The sequence below is a fragment of the Watersipora subatra genome, chromosome 11, assembly GCF_963576615.1.
Source record: "Watersipora subatra chromosome 11, tzWatSuba1.1, whole genome shotgun sequence".
In the NCBI taxonomy this organism is placed as follows: Eukaryota; Metazoa; Bryozoa; class Gymnolaemata; order Cheilostomatida; family Watersiporidae; genus Watersipora; species Watersipora subatra.
This window is the reverse complement of record NC_088718.1, coordinates 37,884,645-37,904,950: the sequence shown is the minus strand read 5'-3', so window position 1 is coordinate 37,904,950 and position 20,306 is coordinate 37,884,645. Positions and strand designations below refer to the sequence as shown.

Genomic DNA, 20,306 nt, shown 5'->3' with positions numbered 1-20,306 from the left:
TTATAGTGAGCTGTGATATTATAGTGAGCTGTGATATTATAGTGAGCTGCGATATTATAGTGAGCTGCGATATTATAGTGAGCTGCGATATTATAGTGAGCTGCGATGTTATAGTGAGCTGCGATATTATAGTGAGCTGCGATATTATAGTGAGCTGCGATATTATAGTGAGCTGCGATATTATAGTGAGCTGCGATATTATAGTGAGCTGCGATATTATAGTGAGCTGTGATATTATAATGAGCTGTGATGTAGCCATTGCAAAAAAATCAGCGAAACAAAATATTAAAGTGTACTAAATATACAAATTTATTTTTTGAAGTCAATCTAGAAGCACCCACTTCAGATTTAAATTACTGAAGTACAACAGGCTTTCTAAAAGGTTGACTAACTTTGCTTTAAAGGTCAGCATTGCGTTGACAGCTGGTAGTAAACCGCTTTAGGCAATGAGAAAAATGCATAACAGCTTAAATTTATAATAAGCACTTGACTTGAGTTTCAATTTGAAATTGTTTTTGTTTTGGTGGCCTTCAACCAAAACAAGTTAACGGTATTGTTTAACTAATGATAATATATAAACATGTGACTCAGTACCTGTATGTGCGTAGTGATATATGGTGTGTAATATGTAATGTGTGTAGGGTGTGTATGACATGCGTGTGGCATGGGTGGCATTTGTGTGTGAGTTCACTTGGTTTTTGTGATTTGTGACTTATTTTCATCAACAAAATTAGTTGAGCAAAAGAAAAAAGTTGGAGGAGTGATGAAGCCCATAATGAGCAATAGCGTAGCTAGTCATAGCTGTATTGTGTATATCTCCAAATTTCCTGACTAAATAGTTTTAAAATTAGCACACACAAACTACTGGCCACTTAGAAAAAAATTTGTGATAAAAGGAACTTGATTGGCCCTAAGACATTTGCATATAGTTTAAAGGGGAGTGAATGTCGGCATTTGCTGGAATTGGTTTATGCACAAAAGTACCTGTAACATCATCATGCTGCAATGATGATTCATGAAAAAAAGAACTGCAGCTACATGGTCATGAACTTACAACTACATGGCTGATGTCAATGTAGGTGTCGGTCGGCTGATGTTGGCGGAGGTGTAGATTAGCATCTAAAAAAAGATTTTTCACCACTAATGTTTCAGTGGTATATTAAGTTTTATTTAATGCCTTACGTTGAAATACAAACAAAAAGAGAAAAAATTGTACCAGCTACCAGGATCGGTATTTGCCGAAACCCGGGATCGAACCAGGGACCTTTAGATCTTCAGTCTAACGCTCTCCCAACTGAGCTATTTCGGCTGGTGAAAAATCAGTGACGCCATCACGATGCGACTGACATGCTGATGTGGCTTTCACATGGCTAATATTTTCTAATAATGCTTTAGCCATTAGGGTGATCAAATACTGCTAGTTTCATGTCACTTTCAAAAATAGCAGCATTAAGCAAAAATAACAAATAGACAATGTTGAGCTGGTGGCCATAATAGGCCGATGTAAGCAGATTAATTCTGATGATTTATTTTTAGCAACAAGTACAAAGCATTGCCGAACAGAAACAGGAAACAGAAAATGTGATTCACACAATCGTAATACATGAATAGATTGGAGTTGCCTACTCCGTACCGAGAGCATAATTCCTAATTAATAGTGAATATACTATTTATCACATGTCTAGCATACAGTGCCAGATTGTCAGTTCAACATGCCCCCTCAAGCTGGAGCTCGTGTGTTTGGTTGTAATGAGCAATTCGACCAAGTGGTTTAGTTAGGAGGTCAGCTAGGTTGCTCTTAGTATCGACGTGTACATACGATATAGCAGTTTGTTGTCGAACGAAATGGAAACGGATGTCGATATGCTTAGTGCGGCTATGTTTGCTGGCCGTGTCCTTAGTTAGTGCAATAGCACTTTGGTTGTCAACATGTATAATAGTAGGATTAGATTGTGGCATACCAAGAGAAGAACACAGTTGTCGTAAATACAATGCCTCTTTGGTGCCTTCTGCAATCGCCATATATTCAGCTTCGCTGGATGATAATGCAACAGTAGGTTGCTTACGCGATTTCCAGCTAATGGGTGTGCCTCCGAGATTAAAGAGGTACCCTGTGGTTGAGCGTCTGTCATCGCAGTCACCACCCCAGTCAGAATCAGTAAAGCCTAGCAATGTGCCATTAGTTGGTGTGAATGTGAGAGAGTATGATTTTGTAGCTTTTATGTAGCGCAAAACTCTTTTCACAGCAGCAACATGTGACTTAGTTGGTTTCTCTAAAAATTGAGAAAGCTTGGAAACGATCCAACTGATATCAGGTCGGGTTCCTGTCATTAGGTATATAAGGCTTCCTATAGCTTGGCGGTATGGAAAGTTAGTGTCGATATTGTCGGTATCAGTAGCCTTTCTGAGTGTTAATGTATTCTCGGCTGGCGTTTTAGCTGGCTTACAGTCTGTCATGTTGAAACGCTTGAGTATCGCTTCTGCATAACGTTCTTGACACATTTGGTAATTGCCGCTAGCTAGTCGTTGAAAATCAATGCCTAAGAACCATTGTAACTTACCACGGTCATCCATTCTAAACTTGTCATGTAGGGATTGCTTTGTGGTAGTTATCAGCTCTTGGCGGTTGCTTCCAACTATGATGTCGTCTACCCAGAATAAAATGATTATCTGATCATCTCCATCTTGTTTAGTGTATAAACATGGATCAATATCATTGGCAGCGTAGCCTATAGATTTCAGATAGTCGGTTAGTGTGGTGTGCCAGTTCCTGCCACTCTGTTTTAGTCCATATAGTGACTTGTTTAGATGACATGTGAGATGTGTGTTTCTGGCATCCACTTGGTCATATCCAGGAGGCTGCTGTACATAGATATCTTTGTCTATAAGAGCATTTAAGTATGCACCCTTTACATCAAGTTGATGTAGGTGTAAGTTCTCATTTACAGCTTTCTGTAGTAGAATTCGAATAGATGTGAACCTAGTAGTAGGCGAATAAGTCTCGTCATAGTCTATACCCTTTATCTGTGAATAGCCTCGGGCCACATACCTTGCTTTGTACTGTATCTTGCCTGGTTGACTACCTTGTTTAATGGTGTACACCCAGCGGCCTTTGGTCTCCTCACGATTGACAGGAAGAGGTTTTATGGTCCATGTATCATTAGCTTGCAGTGTAGATATTTCAGCGTCCATTGCAGCTTTCCACTGAGTAGAGTTATCAGATTTGATTGCCTCTTCATAAGTCGTTGGTATGAGAGGAACCAGGTTTGTAGTGTATGCATAATCAGTTACTGACAGATAATAATCAGATAGATAAGGTGGAGTTTTCCTCTCTCTACGTGGTCTGGTAGCTACATGAATGGAAGTTGTCTGCTCAGTACTATGGTCAGCTTGCTGTAGTGTTACTGGCTGGTTCACTGGCTCAGGTTCCTGGTCCGAAGGCATGGTACCAGAATCATTGTCCCTTGTTATGGCTTGACTTGTACCACGGAGAGGCATGCTACACGGATCTACCTCAGGCATTTCATGGTTTCGGGAACTGTTATCATGTATAGTGACATTACGCGTCGTGATGACTTTGTTGTCACTGAGTACATAATATCCATGGTTTTGCAGATTGACACCTAAGTATATTCCTACATTTCCACGTTTATCTAGCTTTTGTTTGTATCCGTCAATGTAGTGGGTACAAGGGGAACCAAAATTATGAAGTTTTGACATGTCGGGTTTTGCGTTAGTAAATAACTCGTAGGCTGTAGACTTAGTGCGTCTTTGATAGCTCCTGTTTCTCAGATATTGAGCATGTCGCACAGCGTAGGACCAGTAGCTTTTAGGAAGCTCTGTATCAGCTAACAAGCATCTTGACATTTCTAGTAGCGAACGCCAAGACCTCTCGGATTTTCCATTCTGATATGGAGTATGGGGTGCCGTAGTTGTGTGTTTAATACTATTTGATAACAGTATCTTCTTGAATGAGTCAGACATGTACTCACCTCCATTGTCACTGTGTAGTTCCTTTACCTTTCCAATAGGTGCAATGTCTGCGAGAAACTGTTGTAGCGCAATGTGTGCTTCACTTTTAGCTCGTAGTAGATAGATAAATATCATGCTTGAATATTCGTCAATAAAGTTCATGATATAATGATGTCCTTCTCTAGAAGATGGTGATATGGGACCACATAGGTCTGAGTGTACACGCTCTAGAGGTTTTGTAGCATAGATAGGAGGATTGTCATGTGACTTTGGTAGACGTGTCATTTTGTTGGTGGTGCATGTAGTACATGTTGGAGTTGATGTAGTTTGGCTTACTTTCATACCAAGTGTTACTTTTTGTAGGTTGAGAACATCTTCGTGGTTTAAGTGTCCTAGGGCTACATGCCATTCATCTAGTGACTTCGTAACATTGGCTGATTCGTCAGCGGTGTTGATAGTTGATGGCGTATCGGATACAGTGTGTAAGTAGTACAGTTTACCGTGTTGGGCTATGTCGAAATCTGTACCGTTAGCTGTGAGTTTGGTGTTATCTTTCGCAAATGTTATTTCCGCACCAGTTTGCACAGCAGATTGCACCGAAAACAAACTAACTGGAAACTCAGGGGCTAGTAGTGCATCATTTAGTGTCACATTTTGTTGCCTGCCTTTAGAATCGATTATGGTAAATTTAGCTTTACCTTTGGCTGTCACCAATTCATTTGTCTTGTGTCCATCTGCCATTTGTATGAAATGTCGCTTCGGGTCGAAACTTCTATCGTAAGATACAAAATGGCTGGAGTTGTTGACCATGTGGCATGTGGCCCCACAGTCTACTAATAGTTTATTGTCATTGTGATATATCGTGTCGGCGTATTCAGTGTCATCTGCGCTGACGGTGAATGAGAATTCAGTTGATTCTGTAGCAGTATTTGCAGTTGAGTTAGAACCTGTTTTATGGGCTCGTTCTTTGGTACGACATACCTTTTCAATATGTCCCTGCCTTAGGCAGAAGGTACATTTCAGTTTAGACTTAGAACGGCATTCAGATGAAGTGTGATTGGACTTACCACATGCCATACATCTTGGTTGTGTAGTAGTGGCATTGGCAGTAGCACGCGGTTGTTGTTTTCTTATTGTAGATCGAGTCGCTAGTGCAGATGCTGTTTGTGATGCAAGACACATTGCTTCGGTATTAGCATAGTTGTGGACGGCAGCTTTGAAGTCTGATAAAGACTTTGCTTTGTCTAGCTGTGTGTGTATGACCTCAAATGGTTTATATGCTTCTGGTAAACCTTTTAGTATCATAGCAATGATGAGATTGTCGGAAATGGTTTCCTTTGCACTTCTCAAGCCTGTAGCTGCACGCTCAGCTCTGATAATAAAGTCAGTAATATCCTCGTTATCGTGCATACGTAAGGTTGTAAGTTCTTCATATAGTGTTAATACTCGCGGCTTTTCTATAGACGCGTAATGTTGTCTTAGTACTTTGAGAGCATCTCTGCCATTGTCTTTGGCATCATTCATAATTAATTGTAATGATCTCTCATCCAGAACTTGAACCAGTTCTGCATATGCTGTTTTGTTCTTGGTAGAAAAATCATTATCATCATCATCGTCTCCTTTAGGTAATATGGCTTTGTATACTGCCCTATCCTGTGTGTAGAGATAATTGATGAATCTCGTTTCCCATATTGTGTATGATTGCTGATTTCCATTAAAATATAGTCTGCTTCTAGCACTGGGCCCATAACCTGTTGAGCTGGTGGCCATAATAGGCCGATGTAAGCAGATTAATTCTGATGATTTATTTTTAGCAACAAGTACAAAGCATTGCCGAACAGAAACAGGAAACAGAAAATGTGATTCACACAATCGTAATACATGAATAGATTGGAGTTGCCTACTCCGTACCGAGAGCATAATTCCTAATTAATAGTGAATATACTATTTATCACATGTCTAGCATACAGTGCCAGATTGTCAGTTCAACAGACAACAAAATTGAATTAAAATTGCTTGTATTTCTGGCTGCAACATCTCTACATTTGAAAAATATGTTTTTAATATATTTAGTGCCAGTTTAAATGCGACATGACTGTTGATGGCTTACTAATACTGTACTAGCTTTGTTTAGCGCATAAAAAGACTAGCATTAGTGCTTGATGCTTACGTGTTTTAAAATATCTATATACCCGAAATGTAGTAAAACTGCATGTATGTGGCTGAATGAAACAGCATATAAAATACGTTTTGCTCACTAATGATAAATAAAATACCTAAACTTGTTGAAGTTTATAAACTGTACAGAAAAATGATCCGACCCTTTGGTAGCAACAAAAACTACAGCGTCATAAACAAGAGACAATAACAAGCTATAACAAGCTTTTTTATAGCATAATCGCATCTACAGCAAAGAGATGTTTAATAGTTTTTTTCAACATAGCTGTGAACTTATATTTGAGTTTTTAGTTCAGTTGTTGAAGGAAATGTTACATTCACATTTTGCATTTCTACTTTACTGGCCTTTACTGTCATACGCTTGAATATTTATTTTGTTGGTTGAAGTTTGTGGTACCTTGTGGAAAATAGGTTGTAAAATATGATTATTGATTACCACAATAACGATACCACAATTGCTCATATATATAAGTTAACGGGAAGTTAACATGCGAATGCCTATCAAGTACTCTCTTTAGCTGCAGTTCCTGTCACGTGCCCACATTGAGCCAAATCTTTTTAAATTTTTGTGTGCGTACAACGTCTCTATAGTATTCGCGAATCACGGATTGTTTCCGAAAGAGCTAGAGCTAAAGCTAATTATCAAGCGGAAACTGTATGCCGGCCTTGACACTCGTCACATGATCATTGATCAGGGAGTCGGTTTCGTTTTCTTACTTTTAACAGCTCTAGCCATTGTACATTCCAGCTATACAGCTACACGATGGCCCTTAGCGATCAAGATGTCCAAAAGAAGGTAAGTAAACGAGTGATATCTTAAAAAAATTCAGGTTTTGTTATGAAAGAGATTCATTACTAACTTTTCATATCATGCAATAAAAGGGTTTGATGAAAGTTTACATTGTTTCTTAATCAGTCTTCGTAAATTAAATTTTTTACTTACCAAGTTTTGGTTCAAAACTTTGTAGATTTACAAGGAGGTTTAGCAGTTTTGTTATTTTTTCATGTAATACCAGAATAATAACTTCATATTTTAGGTAAATTTTTATAATGCTGTAAAGCCCACGTATTTGGTATCATTGGTATCATCTCATACATGTATGAGTTTGGATAATGCAAAAAAGTTCTTTTCTTTTCTATTTATTATGGTTTGTTGTATTGTTTTTTTTAATAATTATTTATAATAAAGAGATGTACACATTTATCTACAACAAAGAAAAGATTTTTCAAATCTATGTGTGTATGAACTGTCCTTTGCAAGATTATCTAGACCAGTTCCTGCCCCTTTAACATACCACGGTTTTTGAGTGATTTTTGGAGAGCTAAACTTGCATGCTTTATTTTAATTCAAAATCCATATTATCTTTAGGATATATTTTAACTTGGGTGCCTTTAAAAGCTCGCACTGCAGCTTTAATTTGTGCATGAATTTATCAAAACATGTTGACTCTTAATTACCGTTTTATTGTAATTACATAATGTGTGATCACATAACCTGTTACTGGAGCTCTGATCTCATTTTATCCTCATTCTATTTTTTTGGTCATATAATATATAAACCGTAAAACCTGTAGTTTAACCCTACCTTTATTTGAACGCGACTTGAGAAGGAAGGGTGAAAAATATAGCGCCAATCTTTAATTGAAGGCCACCTCTATTTGCTCGCCACATTAACATCTTTTGATCTTGATGAACCCACAATAAAAAATGATCAATAAAACAGAGTCCACAAAATAGTAGCTACTAATAATGATTCGGTTACATCAATAACAATGTCACAATCATCAATACACTGTACTCTGATTCAAAGTCTCTAAGGCCTAAATCCTATTGTTGTCAGGTTCATCCATAATGTGGTTTACAATCTGACTTGAAGACTTTTGAGCGTTTTGATGAACAATAAGAATGTTTTTGAGAACACCGTATGACGTAATAGCAGCCAATGTTATGGCGTATTCTAACTTTAGAATGTTAAAAACATTTTTATAACTTAAAAAAATGTTATGCTCGTTTTCTAATTGAAAGGTTTTACGTTCTGTAGAACTTTAAAAGCCGTCAAAATAATTAATGGTATTCAGCTAATATTTTTTATGTTCTTTGTTTAAATCGGTCTGATACTTTGCCATATATGAAAAAGGGTGTTGCAAAAATGCTGAGGCTGATGACATTAATGTCACTTCGAAAAGGGGAGTACAAAATATAGGCGACATTATCATCATTTTGCCTGTAAAAGGATAAAATTTATGTATATAGTTATATTACTTTATTGGCAATGATTTCATTTCAAAAAGAAATGTTTTTCAAATTATGCCACACAACAATAGTAAAACAAAAAAAGGGCAACAGTTAGCCACTAAAATCCAATAAATAGTTTGACAAATAGTGTTTAAAATGCCTTACTCTGCTAAGAGAACAGATATTAGGTGGAAGATTGTTAAAGCAGCTGGCAATCATATTTTCAATAAGTTGTAAATGGTAGTGGTTGTATGCAGTTTTCTCATATTAAGTAAGTTGAAATGAGTTGAGAACCTGTCACTGTCATGGGAAATACGAGGACACAAACCATGAAAACTCTTGAAACCTTTAATTGAAGTAAAGTAAACATTTAGCGTAGGCAGAGTAAGAAGATGCAAAGATTTAGAAAGATCATTTGTTGGAATAATATATGCTGGAATATGATGTAGATTTGCAATTAGTCGAAATGCTCTTTTTTGCATCAAAAATAAGTCCTTTGTGACATATTTTAGAGCTAGATTACAAATTTATCTTTCCAGAATCCTGACGAGCTAGTCGAAAAATACAACGCCCTCCCCCCCCCACTCTTTATTTGAATGTCCCCTATAATAAAATGCCACTATAGGTGAAGGGTTGAAAAATAGAGCGTCATGGCATACAAATAGAGGTATATGTATAATAATAAGAGGTGTATGTATAATACATGTATATATATAATAAATATATTGCAGCTGAAGCACATGATCACATTCATTGACCAAGAAGCCAGTGAAAAAGTGGAAGAAATTGAAGCCAAGGTAGGTTGGTTTATTTTCACTGCTTGAAAGAAATCAGCTGTAGTTTAATATGAAAAGGTGAGTTTAGGTTCAATGAAGACACAAATTATTTTTCTGTAACTGATGTCAGGACAAAATAGTAAAAAAATCTATTCCATATGCAATGTATATATATATTACCATTCAGCAAACTTTTTTTGTCTTGCTTTTTCAATTGAGTTAACTTTTATTCTAAAGTCTCCATTTATAAGCAACATTATATTATGCTATCTGTCGTGACTGGCTTTAGCAGCTTCAGCCACTTTTGTATTTTTCTCTTGACTTCTGGTAGTTGTAGCTTGGAGTTCATTAATCGTCAATCAGTAAGTGGAAACTGTGTGTCACCCTTGACACAGTGACAAGTGACAAGTGACACATGATCAATTAACTGTTTTAGTAAGCTGTTAAATTTACATTTTTATTTGAGCCAAATAAATTATTATTTATAAATTATTTTAAAAAATTTATAAATAAATTCTGAGCCAGATAGTTTATCACTTCGTAGTCATCACGTGTTGGTTGTGCTTGCCATTAAAGCTAACATCAATGCAAGCGGACTATATGTGGCAAAAATGGTACAGCAAGCCAGGTTAGTCATAATGGTTCATTAATCTGTCTTATTTCACTTAGTGTTAGTTTATCAAACTTAATTCCTTTAAACTATCATTTGAATGTTTAGATGAATATTTTGTAGCAAATACTCTATGACTAACAGTTTGAATAAATCCCTCTATGAATAAATATCACTTTGTCATTGTGTGTGTCTGTTCGTCTGCATTAACTCTATGCATTTGCACATTTGTTGCCTAATTTCATTCAATCTTCACACACATATACTACTGCCTTCCGCTAGGTCATTAAAATATCTGGTTTCAAAACTCCATCTGGCTCCTAAGGATCAGCCTTTTAAACACTTGGCAGCGGGCCTCTGATTGAAAATAAAAGATATCCTGGGCATCACCATGCTACTGCTGGTATTAAATTTATACATTATAGTGACTCGGCAGCGCTTAAAGATGTGGTTGCATCAAATTTGAGTTGATTTAAAAATGAACTCGAAATTAAATCCCCTTTTTTGACGCAACCACATCTTTAAGCTGACCAATCATGATAGTCAGAGAGACTTGGTTATACTGGTATCTGTTTGTATCATTTAAATCATTTTATTGCTATGTATTGCTTCAATGTGATAGGCTGAGGAAGAGTTCAACATAGAGAAAGGAAGACTTGTGCAGCAGCAGAGAGTCAAGATCATGGAGTACTACGAGAGGAAGGAAAAGCAAGTGGAATTAGCGAAGAAAATGTACGACTATATTATCTTCCTTTGTTAGGAATGTTGTAAAATTCTGTCAAAGTTAACATTAGAGTCCTATTAGAGTCTCTACTCATAGAAGTACATCATTGGGGTACACAGGAGGTGCTCAGATTCCAAATATGTACTATTCAGTTTTAGAGAAGTTGCTCTAGTTACTGCTTTAATTGGAATCTAAGAGTGTGTATGATAACCAAGTTGGGTAAAGCCTTATGAAATTCGGTGTCAAACTTTATTATAATAAGAGCGGCGTCTTCGGTTTGCCCGAAGCCAGGGTTAGAGGAAAGGATAAAAGAGGGCTATAAATGGCCCTAGAGTTCTTGAAATTCGGTTTGGTAGACTGATACTCTAACACCGGTGCCAACCGACCCCGTCTGGCATTTCTAGAATAATTGTACAGATAGTTGTTATCTGTACTTATTGGCACACATGACGATCTCTCATGGCACACTAGACTGTCAGGGTACTAGTCTGAGCTTCATTAAAGCTCGTGGTACAACAGCTTTATCGATATTCTAATGTATTTAGGCTATACTAAAGTTCTGGATACATGTTTGCAACCCATTCTACGATATATATTTGTTTGATAGTTTGTCAGGTGTACCTCTCTAGGGTAAAACAAAAACTATATATTGTTGAATGCAATTTGCATTCATTCACTTAATGCCTAGTTGGAGTTATCTAGTCGATGCCGCTGTCGGCAGTATGTGACCAAAACAATAATACAATAATGTATGTGTATGGACGACTAACAATAGAAACAAATAAAATGTTCCATTTGTCATGGAACAAGCGCTCGAACATATCTTAAGAGTAGTGAACTCACCAACTGTCAACAGACTCTACCTGATTTCACTATTCCATCCAAGTCATGGCGAAGATACCACATTTGGGCTAAATTTATGGGGACTACGTGATTAGAACCTAGTTCCTCATATTTGCCTTAGTTGTGTACAGCTACGTGTAGAGGATCTGGAAGCTGTTGAAAAGTTTTTTGTTGTGCTCAGCAACTCTGTCATGAGTCAGCGTTAGAAAAAATCATGCCTTAAATAAAAAATTGGATTTTTTGTGATTTAAATTGATTTTTTCAATGTTTGTGATTTTGTTGATTAATTTGCTCTTTTTCTGCTCATTTTTACTCATGTAAATTGTCTGCAAATTGCACTGCACATCAGAATGCTGGTGAACCCACTTTTCAGTATTGATGACTTGCATGCTTTAATTTCATCAATTCTTATATTTCTTTCAATGCCACATAAGATCATAATGTGCAAACTACATGCGAGTTAGTGGATTAGAGCTACTAGCAGTTTCACACAAGTACATAAAATATATTAAAAAGGCATTATGGAATATTTAAACACATTCTTCCTTGGTGTGATCAATGCAGATCATGTGAAAAATAATTGCAAGTTTGCCAGTTCGTTCAGCACCTAGCCCAACTCGTATTGTTGATAGCAGGTTTGTTTAGTACATAGCCCAATTCGTATTGTTGATAGCAGGTTTGTTCAGCACCTAGCCCAACTCGTATTGTTGATAGCAGGTTTGTTTAGTACATAGCCCAACTCGTATTGTTGATAGCAGGTTTGTTTAGTACATAGCCCAATTCGTATTGTTGATAGCAGGTTTGTTTAGTACATAGCCCAATTCGTATTGTTGAAGCCAAAAGTAGAAAATACTCTTTCAATGAAAATCCTTATTTCATTGACAGCCACGAATTTACGTTAAAAAAAGTTAGCGAAACATTGTTTCAGTACAGCGCAATATTTATGTGTGATAGATTTGTATTTTATTTTTATTGTGTCTTCATGCATAAAAATCATTCAACTAACAGTCTGGGAATGAAGAACAACAATGGCTATTTGAATCCTGGTGTCATGTACACTTTTTGCAGGATTTACTAAGTGCTGACAATATAGGCAAGTCGCTGTTTTATTATCCGTTTTCTCTTTCACAGCCAGAACTCAAACATGTTGAATGCATCAAGATTGAAAGTGCTCAAGGCTAGAGAAGACCATATATCTGTAAGTTGTCTTCTCTTGAATATAACCTATGACGGCATAACTTCCGCTCTTGTCATTAACATAATGGTGTTGTTCTTTATACCGATTAATCTTTTTACAACTTGTGGTTTGTTCTTTGCATCATCGATTAGCTTGCAATAGTTTCCAAAGGGACTGCCTAACGGAGGATTTGAAAGAGAGATAAGGTCTTACTGTTTGATTTTAACCCTTTGGGTGTCATTCTCGCATTTCTACTCAAACGTGTACATGACTCGAGTACCACTGTTGTTTTTCGCGAAGCTGCAATGGCTCAGAATCGATCAAACTTAACGACTGGTGAATGAGCATAATTTGATTGCAAAGTATCTACAAACTTGATATATTTACAGAAATATATTTAGATTTATTATTTATATTAGATTTTATATTTATATTTACTGCCTATGAAGCAGTTTTAGACTGTTAGTATGAGTATTTAACTAACAGTGGTAAAAGAAATGGACAACGGTAATTGTTGCAACGATGTTGCAAATGCTTTCTGAATATTTATCTAGACTTTTAACACTTTGTGTGACAACTCCCTTAACCCGAGTTCCATCACACTACAAACATCTATACATCTGTAAAATATTAAAAGGAAACGCTATATTGGTTGGTACCGGTTATTGCTATACTCATCAATAGGAAAAACAAAAAAAAACATTTTAAAAGTCATTGATCCAAAACGTTTCATTGCTATAAACAAGACTTACGTTTTTTGTGTACTGTTGTAGCAATGTCGTTTATTTAAACTCAAACCTTTCGTTGTGAGAGCAGTAATTTTTATTAAATTTAGGAAGTTTCTGCTATTGATAATCATATTTTATATGATACAAATTTATTTGTTAGTCGATCTGACACTTTAGAGCTCCACTTCCAGTTTGCTTTATATTCATATTGCATTATATAACTCTGCATTAATTTGTTCTAGCTTCTCCAAACTGCTTTCACGTTTTCTTAACACCTTTAACAGTAAAATAAAATGGCTCACATTTATGCGATATGAACTAGAGCCCAGACAGTTGTATTTTCATTTTAAAAAACAAGTTTTTTGTATTCAGCATCATCTGGTTTTTTATATGGTCACCCAAGACAGGTACTATTGGTCATATCCTGTTGTTGAAAAAGTTCTAATCATATGTTGTTTGTTTTGGCTAACTAAAACAAGTATAACAGCCAATGCAAAGTTTCATGTTTTTGAGTGAAAAAAATCTGTCATCGACGCACTTGTCGCAATGAGTAATGCGGCAGTCAATGGGTTAAAACTGGAATAAAATATTGGAATGGGTATTTAGAGAAGCAGTTAAAATCTTTCATATATACAGTGAAACTCGGATAACTCGCCCTCGGATTACTCGAAAACACGGTTAACTCAACGTATTTGTTTGGTCCGTTCCCACGCAATGATAAATGGCTTTAGATAACTCGACCGAAACTCCGTTAACTCGAACAGTTTTTTGCCAAACGGCTACCGAGACGGTTGTTACTATCGCTTTAGAATAAAGCGATAGTAAAAACCGTAATTTCAGTATTAATTGGAGATGGTTGGTGTTAGTTGTAACCATAAGTGTCTCCCATGATTGGTTTACAAAAGTCGCTGTGTTGAATTACCTCATGTGAAAGTTGAACCAATTCTTAATAAGGATATGGGTTTTTGTCAACTGGAAGTGTGCTCCATTTTTGAACAGGTTCTCCTTGATTTGGCCAAGGAGCGGTTAGCCTCAGTAACTAAGGACCAGGCAAGGTATAAGGCCATCTTAGAGGGACTCACCGCCCAGTGTTTCTGCCAGATTAATGAATCTAAGGTTATAATTAGATGTCGTAAAGCTGATGAACACCTTGTTAAGGTAAGTTTGCAGTTGTTTCTTCGTTGCTCATCATTTTGGTTAATTGACTCAGTCTATTCTCAAGCATTATATACAACCAGCATGGCAAGGAACCTTACAAAGCTTTATACATGGTGACCACCATAAACAAACTGTATCACATAAGCACATTGGCTAGTCAACATCGGCAAACTGTATCACTCTATGGATATAAAGGGTCTTGATGTTACTCGTATGTCTGTTCTACCAAAAATGATCTTTTTAAAATGAAGCGGTGCCTTGCTTTCTCGCAAGTTGTTTCTATGAATGGACTGTCGCTTCATTCATATCAAAATCATCGGCTAAAAATTCAAAGAGCTTGATTATATTATAGTAACAGATTGTAAATTTAAAGGCTATTAACCTTTAAGTTGAACTTGTACAAAATCTTTGTAGGTTTCATCAGAAAGTATCGGTATTTTCTATCATTTGTGATTGTTTTGGATGTTTGATATAGTCTGACTGCCAGGATGTTTCAAGATTAAAATCGACAAAATGTAATCAAGATTAAAACGCTCAGAAGATAAATATGTGTGAAATGATGTTACTAGTTGTTATCGTTGCGATAGTCGATAGTAGGCTATTGCGTTCAAGTTACAGCATTAAGCCTCTCTACTCTGTCGGTTTCTAGCAACTACAGATGTCATCATCACACATACGCTTGGTTTAGGCGTTGTAATCGCAATCAAGTTTTATCAATTTTAATCTTGAAACATTCCGGCAATCGGATGACCTCAAATATCAAAAACAATTGTGTGATAAAAATATACTGATACCTTTTGCTAGAATTTTCTAAATTTTTGTGTAAGTTCGTTTTTAAACCTAGTTCACAGCGTGCTCTTGTAAAACCAGAAAAAAGGAATTTTTTGGTGGCTGTAACAATAAATGCGCATAATATGACGTTTTTCAACAGTGCATGTGCATCAATTAGGCAATGTACCATTCGCGGGCGACATGAAAGCTTATAGACAGGCTTTTCACTGAGCTTTATGGAAACAAGCTCACTATTCATGGAAGCTTTTTGATTTGCTTGAATATCTAAACAGCTTCTACCATTAACAGAAATTAAATGTTCAGCATTTAGCCTCCGTAATAATATAAAAACATTTCTTATTTTACACGTTTGGTTTAATTATTTGAAATCAGGAAAGATTAAGGACCAATTTAACATATAATTTATGACAAAATGAGAACTAATTTAATATATAATTTATGGTTATTGACTAAATTCACAATGAGTAACAATATTGTAAATGAAAGTTTTAGTTTTTCAACAAAAGAGTAAAGTTTACTTCGTACATCACTCTATATTGCCAACACTGTTTTTCATGCATGGTCTATGCATGGTCATGCATGATGTATTTTTCAACGGTTTCCAATTCATTAATATTGTTACTTGACAAGAATATGTTATTGGTTTTAGGTAAAATGTATAAGATTATTATAATATAAGCATACTAAATATAATATTATTATATTTAGTATGCTTGTACCTTCTGTCTGCAGGGTTAGATCTTTATATCAAAGGATGATATTCTTGTTTTAGGACATTCTTCCTTCCGCTATCGCTACTTACAAGAAGCTAACCGGGCGGAGTGTGGAAACAAAGTTGGATGGGGACAACTATCTTCCTAGTGAATTGTAAGTTCATGCTTGATGAGTCCATAAAAATCCAGCACGAATTTAATGGCCTTGACACGGCTGAGGCTAATTTTAATTGGTCAGTTTATTTGTTAACCTGACTCATTTCTTAGTAGAATTTTAGGTAGAAACTTAGTAGGTGATGAATTTCATTGGGGTGTGTACCAAGCCTTTAGTCTGTGCTCGTACTTTCAGAACTGGAGGAGTGGAGATGAGCACCCCTAATGGAAAGATTAAGGTCTCCAATACTCTAGAGAAGCGTCTTCAATCAATTAGCGAGCAGGTGTGTTGAAGCCTAGCATGCTTCTTTCATGGTTCAATTCTCAAAACAGCCACTGGTGGTGACAGGAATGACATCCAAAAATTAAAGTGCTCTTTGCACTGGGCATATCTCCAGTTATTGAGGTTCCTTTGCCACTGGACTCGAAAGTTCTCTGTTGTGAGGTTCACAGGTCAACCGGTGATATCTGTAACATGTCATATATGCCAACATCAGTGGCTGGCTTGGGTGTTCATATACCATTTTAGGAGTTGCTCTATCTTTCTTCAGCTTTTGGAACATCAAATAGTATCTAAAGCATTACCAATCTGGGTTTAGTAATATTTACAGCAGGGCAGTAGGAAGTTCTCTTTTCTTATGTACAAAAATCAATTCTAGTATGATTTTAAGCAACATCACTTTGTGATATCCTATATTTGTCGCAACCTTGACTCAAATTGGCATTGTCTTGCATACATTCAGCATAGTGGGCTGACCGGGTCACTTGGATTGAATGGATTGGTGATAGATTTATGGAAAAGTTCATAGTAATAACAATAATAATGTGGTGTTTTCATTTTAGTTGTATGTGCATGTCTCTCTCTTTAAACGAACATGATTGATGATGTCATTGATAAATTTTGTCGCTCTACTATATCTCCACTTACTTTATGAAATAGATCTCTGATTAGGTTTCTAAACTTAATCCAGGTGTAGTGTGAGTCACAGCTGATCAAGTATAAGTAACTGGGTGAATCACTGTGTCAGAGAGGTGCCGTGGCCTAGTGGTCAAGAGCGCCTGACTCGCAAGCAACATACAGGGGTTCAATTCCCATAAAGGCCACCAGTGGTGACAGGAATGACATCCAAAAATTAAAGGGCTCTTTGCAACTAGGCATATTTCAAGTTCTTGAAGTTCCTTGACCACTGGACACAGAAATGTCCAGCTAAGGTCACAGAGCCATTGTTTGCAACATCACTCAAAAAAATGTACACTCTCGATGCTGTCACACTCGTGTGATTTCTGCAGACATCACACTCGATTTTCGAGGCACAATATCTGCAGAGGTCTGTTGATTGCGTTCAGTCATTATTAAAACTTTAAATACTGAAATGACTTACCTAATTGGAGCAGCACTCACCTGGCATGTTTCCATCTGTCAGTGTGTTGGAGGTCACTTCAAAACTGTCTCTCCTGGGTTTTTCAGCAAGAGCATTTTTTGAATAAAATACTAATCTATATATATAAATTCGGTGTTTATCGTTTGTCTGTCTGGTTATAGCGATAAAGTTTCCATAAGTAATGAAAAATCACCTTCGGTATGGATTTGAACTCATGACATTCAAATTACAAGTCTACTAACAAGCGCGCATAACCATAAGGCTAAAGCGTTCTTATCGTTTCCTTCGGTCTTACCGTGTACTGTATATCCTTTTAGCGATTGCACACGCCGAATGTACATTTTTTATTATTAATTAATATTACCTTTTACATTTATTATTTTTTAGCTTTTTTAAAGGTAATTGTTTTACTGTTACCTCTTTTTTATTTGCGATGTTCCGTTTCAATTTCAAATGTGCCATTACACTCATATTTTCTGTTTTCGGTAATACTGTATAAGCTAAAAGATTTTCATGTCGAAAATTGTATTAGTATCTAGAGTAGGAATTTCCTTTACATTCTCTCTTCGTTTGGTCAGACAAAGTACCAGACAAAGAAAGTCCGATATCTCATTTTCAGGTTCGTACCAGTATCGAGAAGTACCAGTATCATCCATCAAAACTTTGCATACAACGAGCTTCTGCTGCAACAGTAACCTTTTTTATACACACAATTCCATGTACTCAGTGATTATTTTTTTCTCTTAATTTATTTGAATTGCAAAAAATATTTTCTCATAGTATGAAGTTTAAAAGTTAGAATGGTAAATGTAGTATATGTTAAATACAACATTTCTTTGAAAAAACTTTTTTATTACCCGGGCAATGCTTGGCATTCACCTAGTTTTTGTTATAATAAAAGCGTGTCTGTCCATCCGAAGCTACGATTAGAGTTTGAAAAAGAATCGCATCATACGGCCTCTCAGAGGTAATCCAGGTCTTTCCTGTAGCTGTTATGTTGTGATAATAGCCAGTATTTGAGCATGACTATTCTCTCCATTTTCTCGTCGTTTGTTGGCAGAGTTCTAAGGCGTGCTAGTTACCACCAATCACCACACCCATCATAGCTAATGGCTCATGCCTTATACGCTCACTTGGCTATGAGTACTCTCAGGCGTGACATAAGTTTGCACCTGTTGAAAGGTGGCATTTTTCTGACAGACATTTATATTATCCATGACCCACAAAGCTTTTTCTGTATGTTTACATTTTCTGCATTACTTTACAAATTATACATTCTCAGTTTTGATTGTTTTAGATGATTCCAGAGCTGCGTGAGACGTTGTTTGGTAAGAACCCAAACAGGAAGTTTGATGAATAAATCGTGAAGGTTTCCTGGGATATTAGTCTGTACGGCGAATGAGAAATGGTGCAATGCTCTCAATGACTTCATCTCACAAATAATCACTTTGGAAATATTTTATTAAGATTATTTGTGAAAATGACCTTTTTCGCCATGTTGGTAGAGTAGGATTCAATTTATTCCGTTGGGCTTTTGAAAAAGGGTGGGTGCATTATTTTATTATAATTATTATTGAAAATATATTACTATAGCAGCTTTCAAAGCATCCAAACTTTTCTTCAGACCGAAAGGATGTGTTCATCCGAAGAAGCATTTTATCTGCATTTCAGATATTTTGGTCATTTCTTTTGTTTTGTTAACAAATTGCCTCAAGACTTATCTCCCCTGCAATGGAAAAGGAAAGCTTGGAACGCTACATTCTAGTACACAAAACATAAAGCTGTAGAATTTAAGTGAAATTTATGTCAATTTGTTAGGTTCTATACTGGAAATTTAAAGATATTTTCCATTTGACTAAGGCATATAGCTCTGTGCAATGTAGTGTCACGGAGCTTGAATGGGTCTGGTATGATCCCTTATACTTTCTGTGGCAGTCTGAGCATTGCTCCCACATAAACTATGTAGGTGCAGGAAGCTCACTGCCAAGTTGGCTGCTCAAAAAGGATCTGGTTTTAATTAGCTTGGGAACTATCCATTAAACTTTCTAGTTTGTAAAAGATTGATATTTTGTCATCGTTCCACACTACTTCACTCTCACAGAGCAATGAATGGAAAGAGTAAGGCTACCAGAAGTACAAGAGAACCATACTGGGCCCATTCGTGCTCCTCTATGACATAACTCTCTCTGTACCGTGCTCTGATAAAGCTTGCTTCAGTGAGATACCGGGCAACTTTAACAATGTGAGGCATCCGAGAGAAGCCTTGGCCTAGATCGCCTGACACAGCAACGACAGGTTGGGGTTCAAATCCCAAAAAGGCTACTGGAGGTGACAAGAATGAAATTTAGCCATAAATTCCTCTTCGCAACGGGGCATGTCTCTAGTCATCGAGGTTCTTTTGCCACTGGACCCAAACAGGTTCATCCAAGAGCCAATGTTTGTACAACATGGATTTTAAAAATGCACAGTCACTGCTTGCACTAAACTAAGCAGCCAGCACACACACACTTGCTTGAAAAGAACATAATGGAGCATAGTTGTATAAAAATGACTCATTTTCAAAAGTTTATTTTCGCCATGGAGGTATGCAAGTTTGTGGAACGGAATGGTTTTCAGAAGCATATGATATTGTCATTTTTCTGTAATGCCCATTTTTGATCCAGCTGTCACAGAACCCATGAGTAATGTAGTCAATCCGTAACAAGGTAATGTCAACTGTGAAAGGTAAAGCAGAGAACCTTATATCAGCTGGCATCAAGTGCAGGTGTAGTTTCCTGGATTATTTCATCGCTTGCTGCTACGTAGTAGTGGCTTAGCTGTTCCAGTTGGTCCATTACTAAAAATGAGAGCAAGTCAATTTCCTGT

At 36.6% G+C, this 20,306-nt stretch overlaps 1 protein-coding gene and 1 non-coding gene across 2 annotated transcripts; one reads left to right on the top strand and one right to left on the bottom strand.

Moving 5' to 3' along the window:
- Positions 1-1,236: 1,236 nt before the first annotated feature.
- Positions 1,237-1,309, bottom strand: Trnaf-gaa (transfer RNA phenylalanine (anticodon GAA)). The gene has a single exon. It is a non-coding gene; the product is annotated as a tRNA-Phe (tRNA).
- A 5,511-nt stretch (positions 1,310-6,820) lies between these two features.
- LOC137408267 (V-type proton ATPase subunit E-like) lies at positions 6,821-19,045 on the top strand. The gene is made up of 8 exons (XM_068094719.1): positions 6,821-6,946; positions 9,117-9,182; positions 10,394-10,503; positions 12,470-12,536; positions 14,243-14,401; positions 15,966-16,060; positions 16,256-16,343; positions 18,739-19,045. The coding sequence occupies exons 1-8, from the start codon at positions 6,914-6,916 to the stop codon at positions 18,799-18,801; spliced, it is 681 nt and encodes a 226-aa protein (XP_067950820.1). The 5' UTR covers positions 6,821-6,913; the 3' UTR covers positions 18,802-19,045.
- The last annotated feature ends 1,261 nt before the right edge of the window (positions 19,046-20,306 follow it).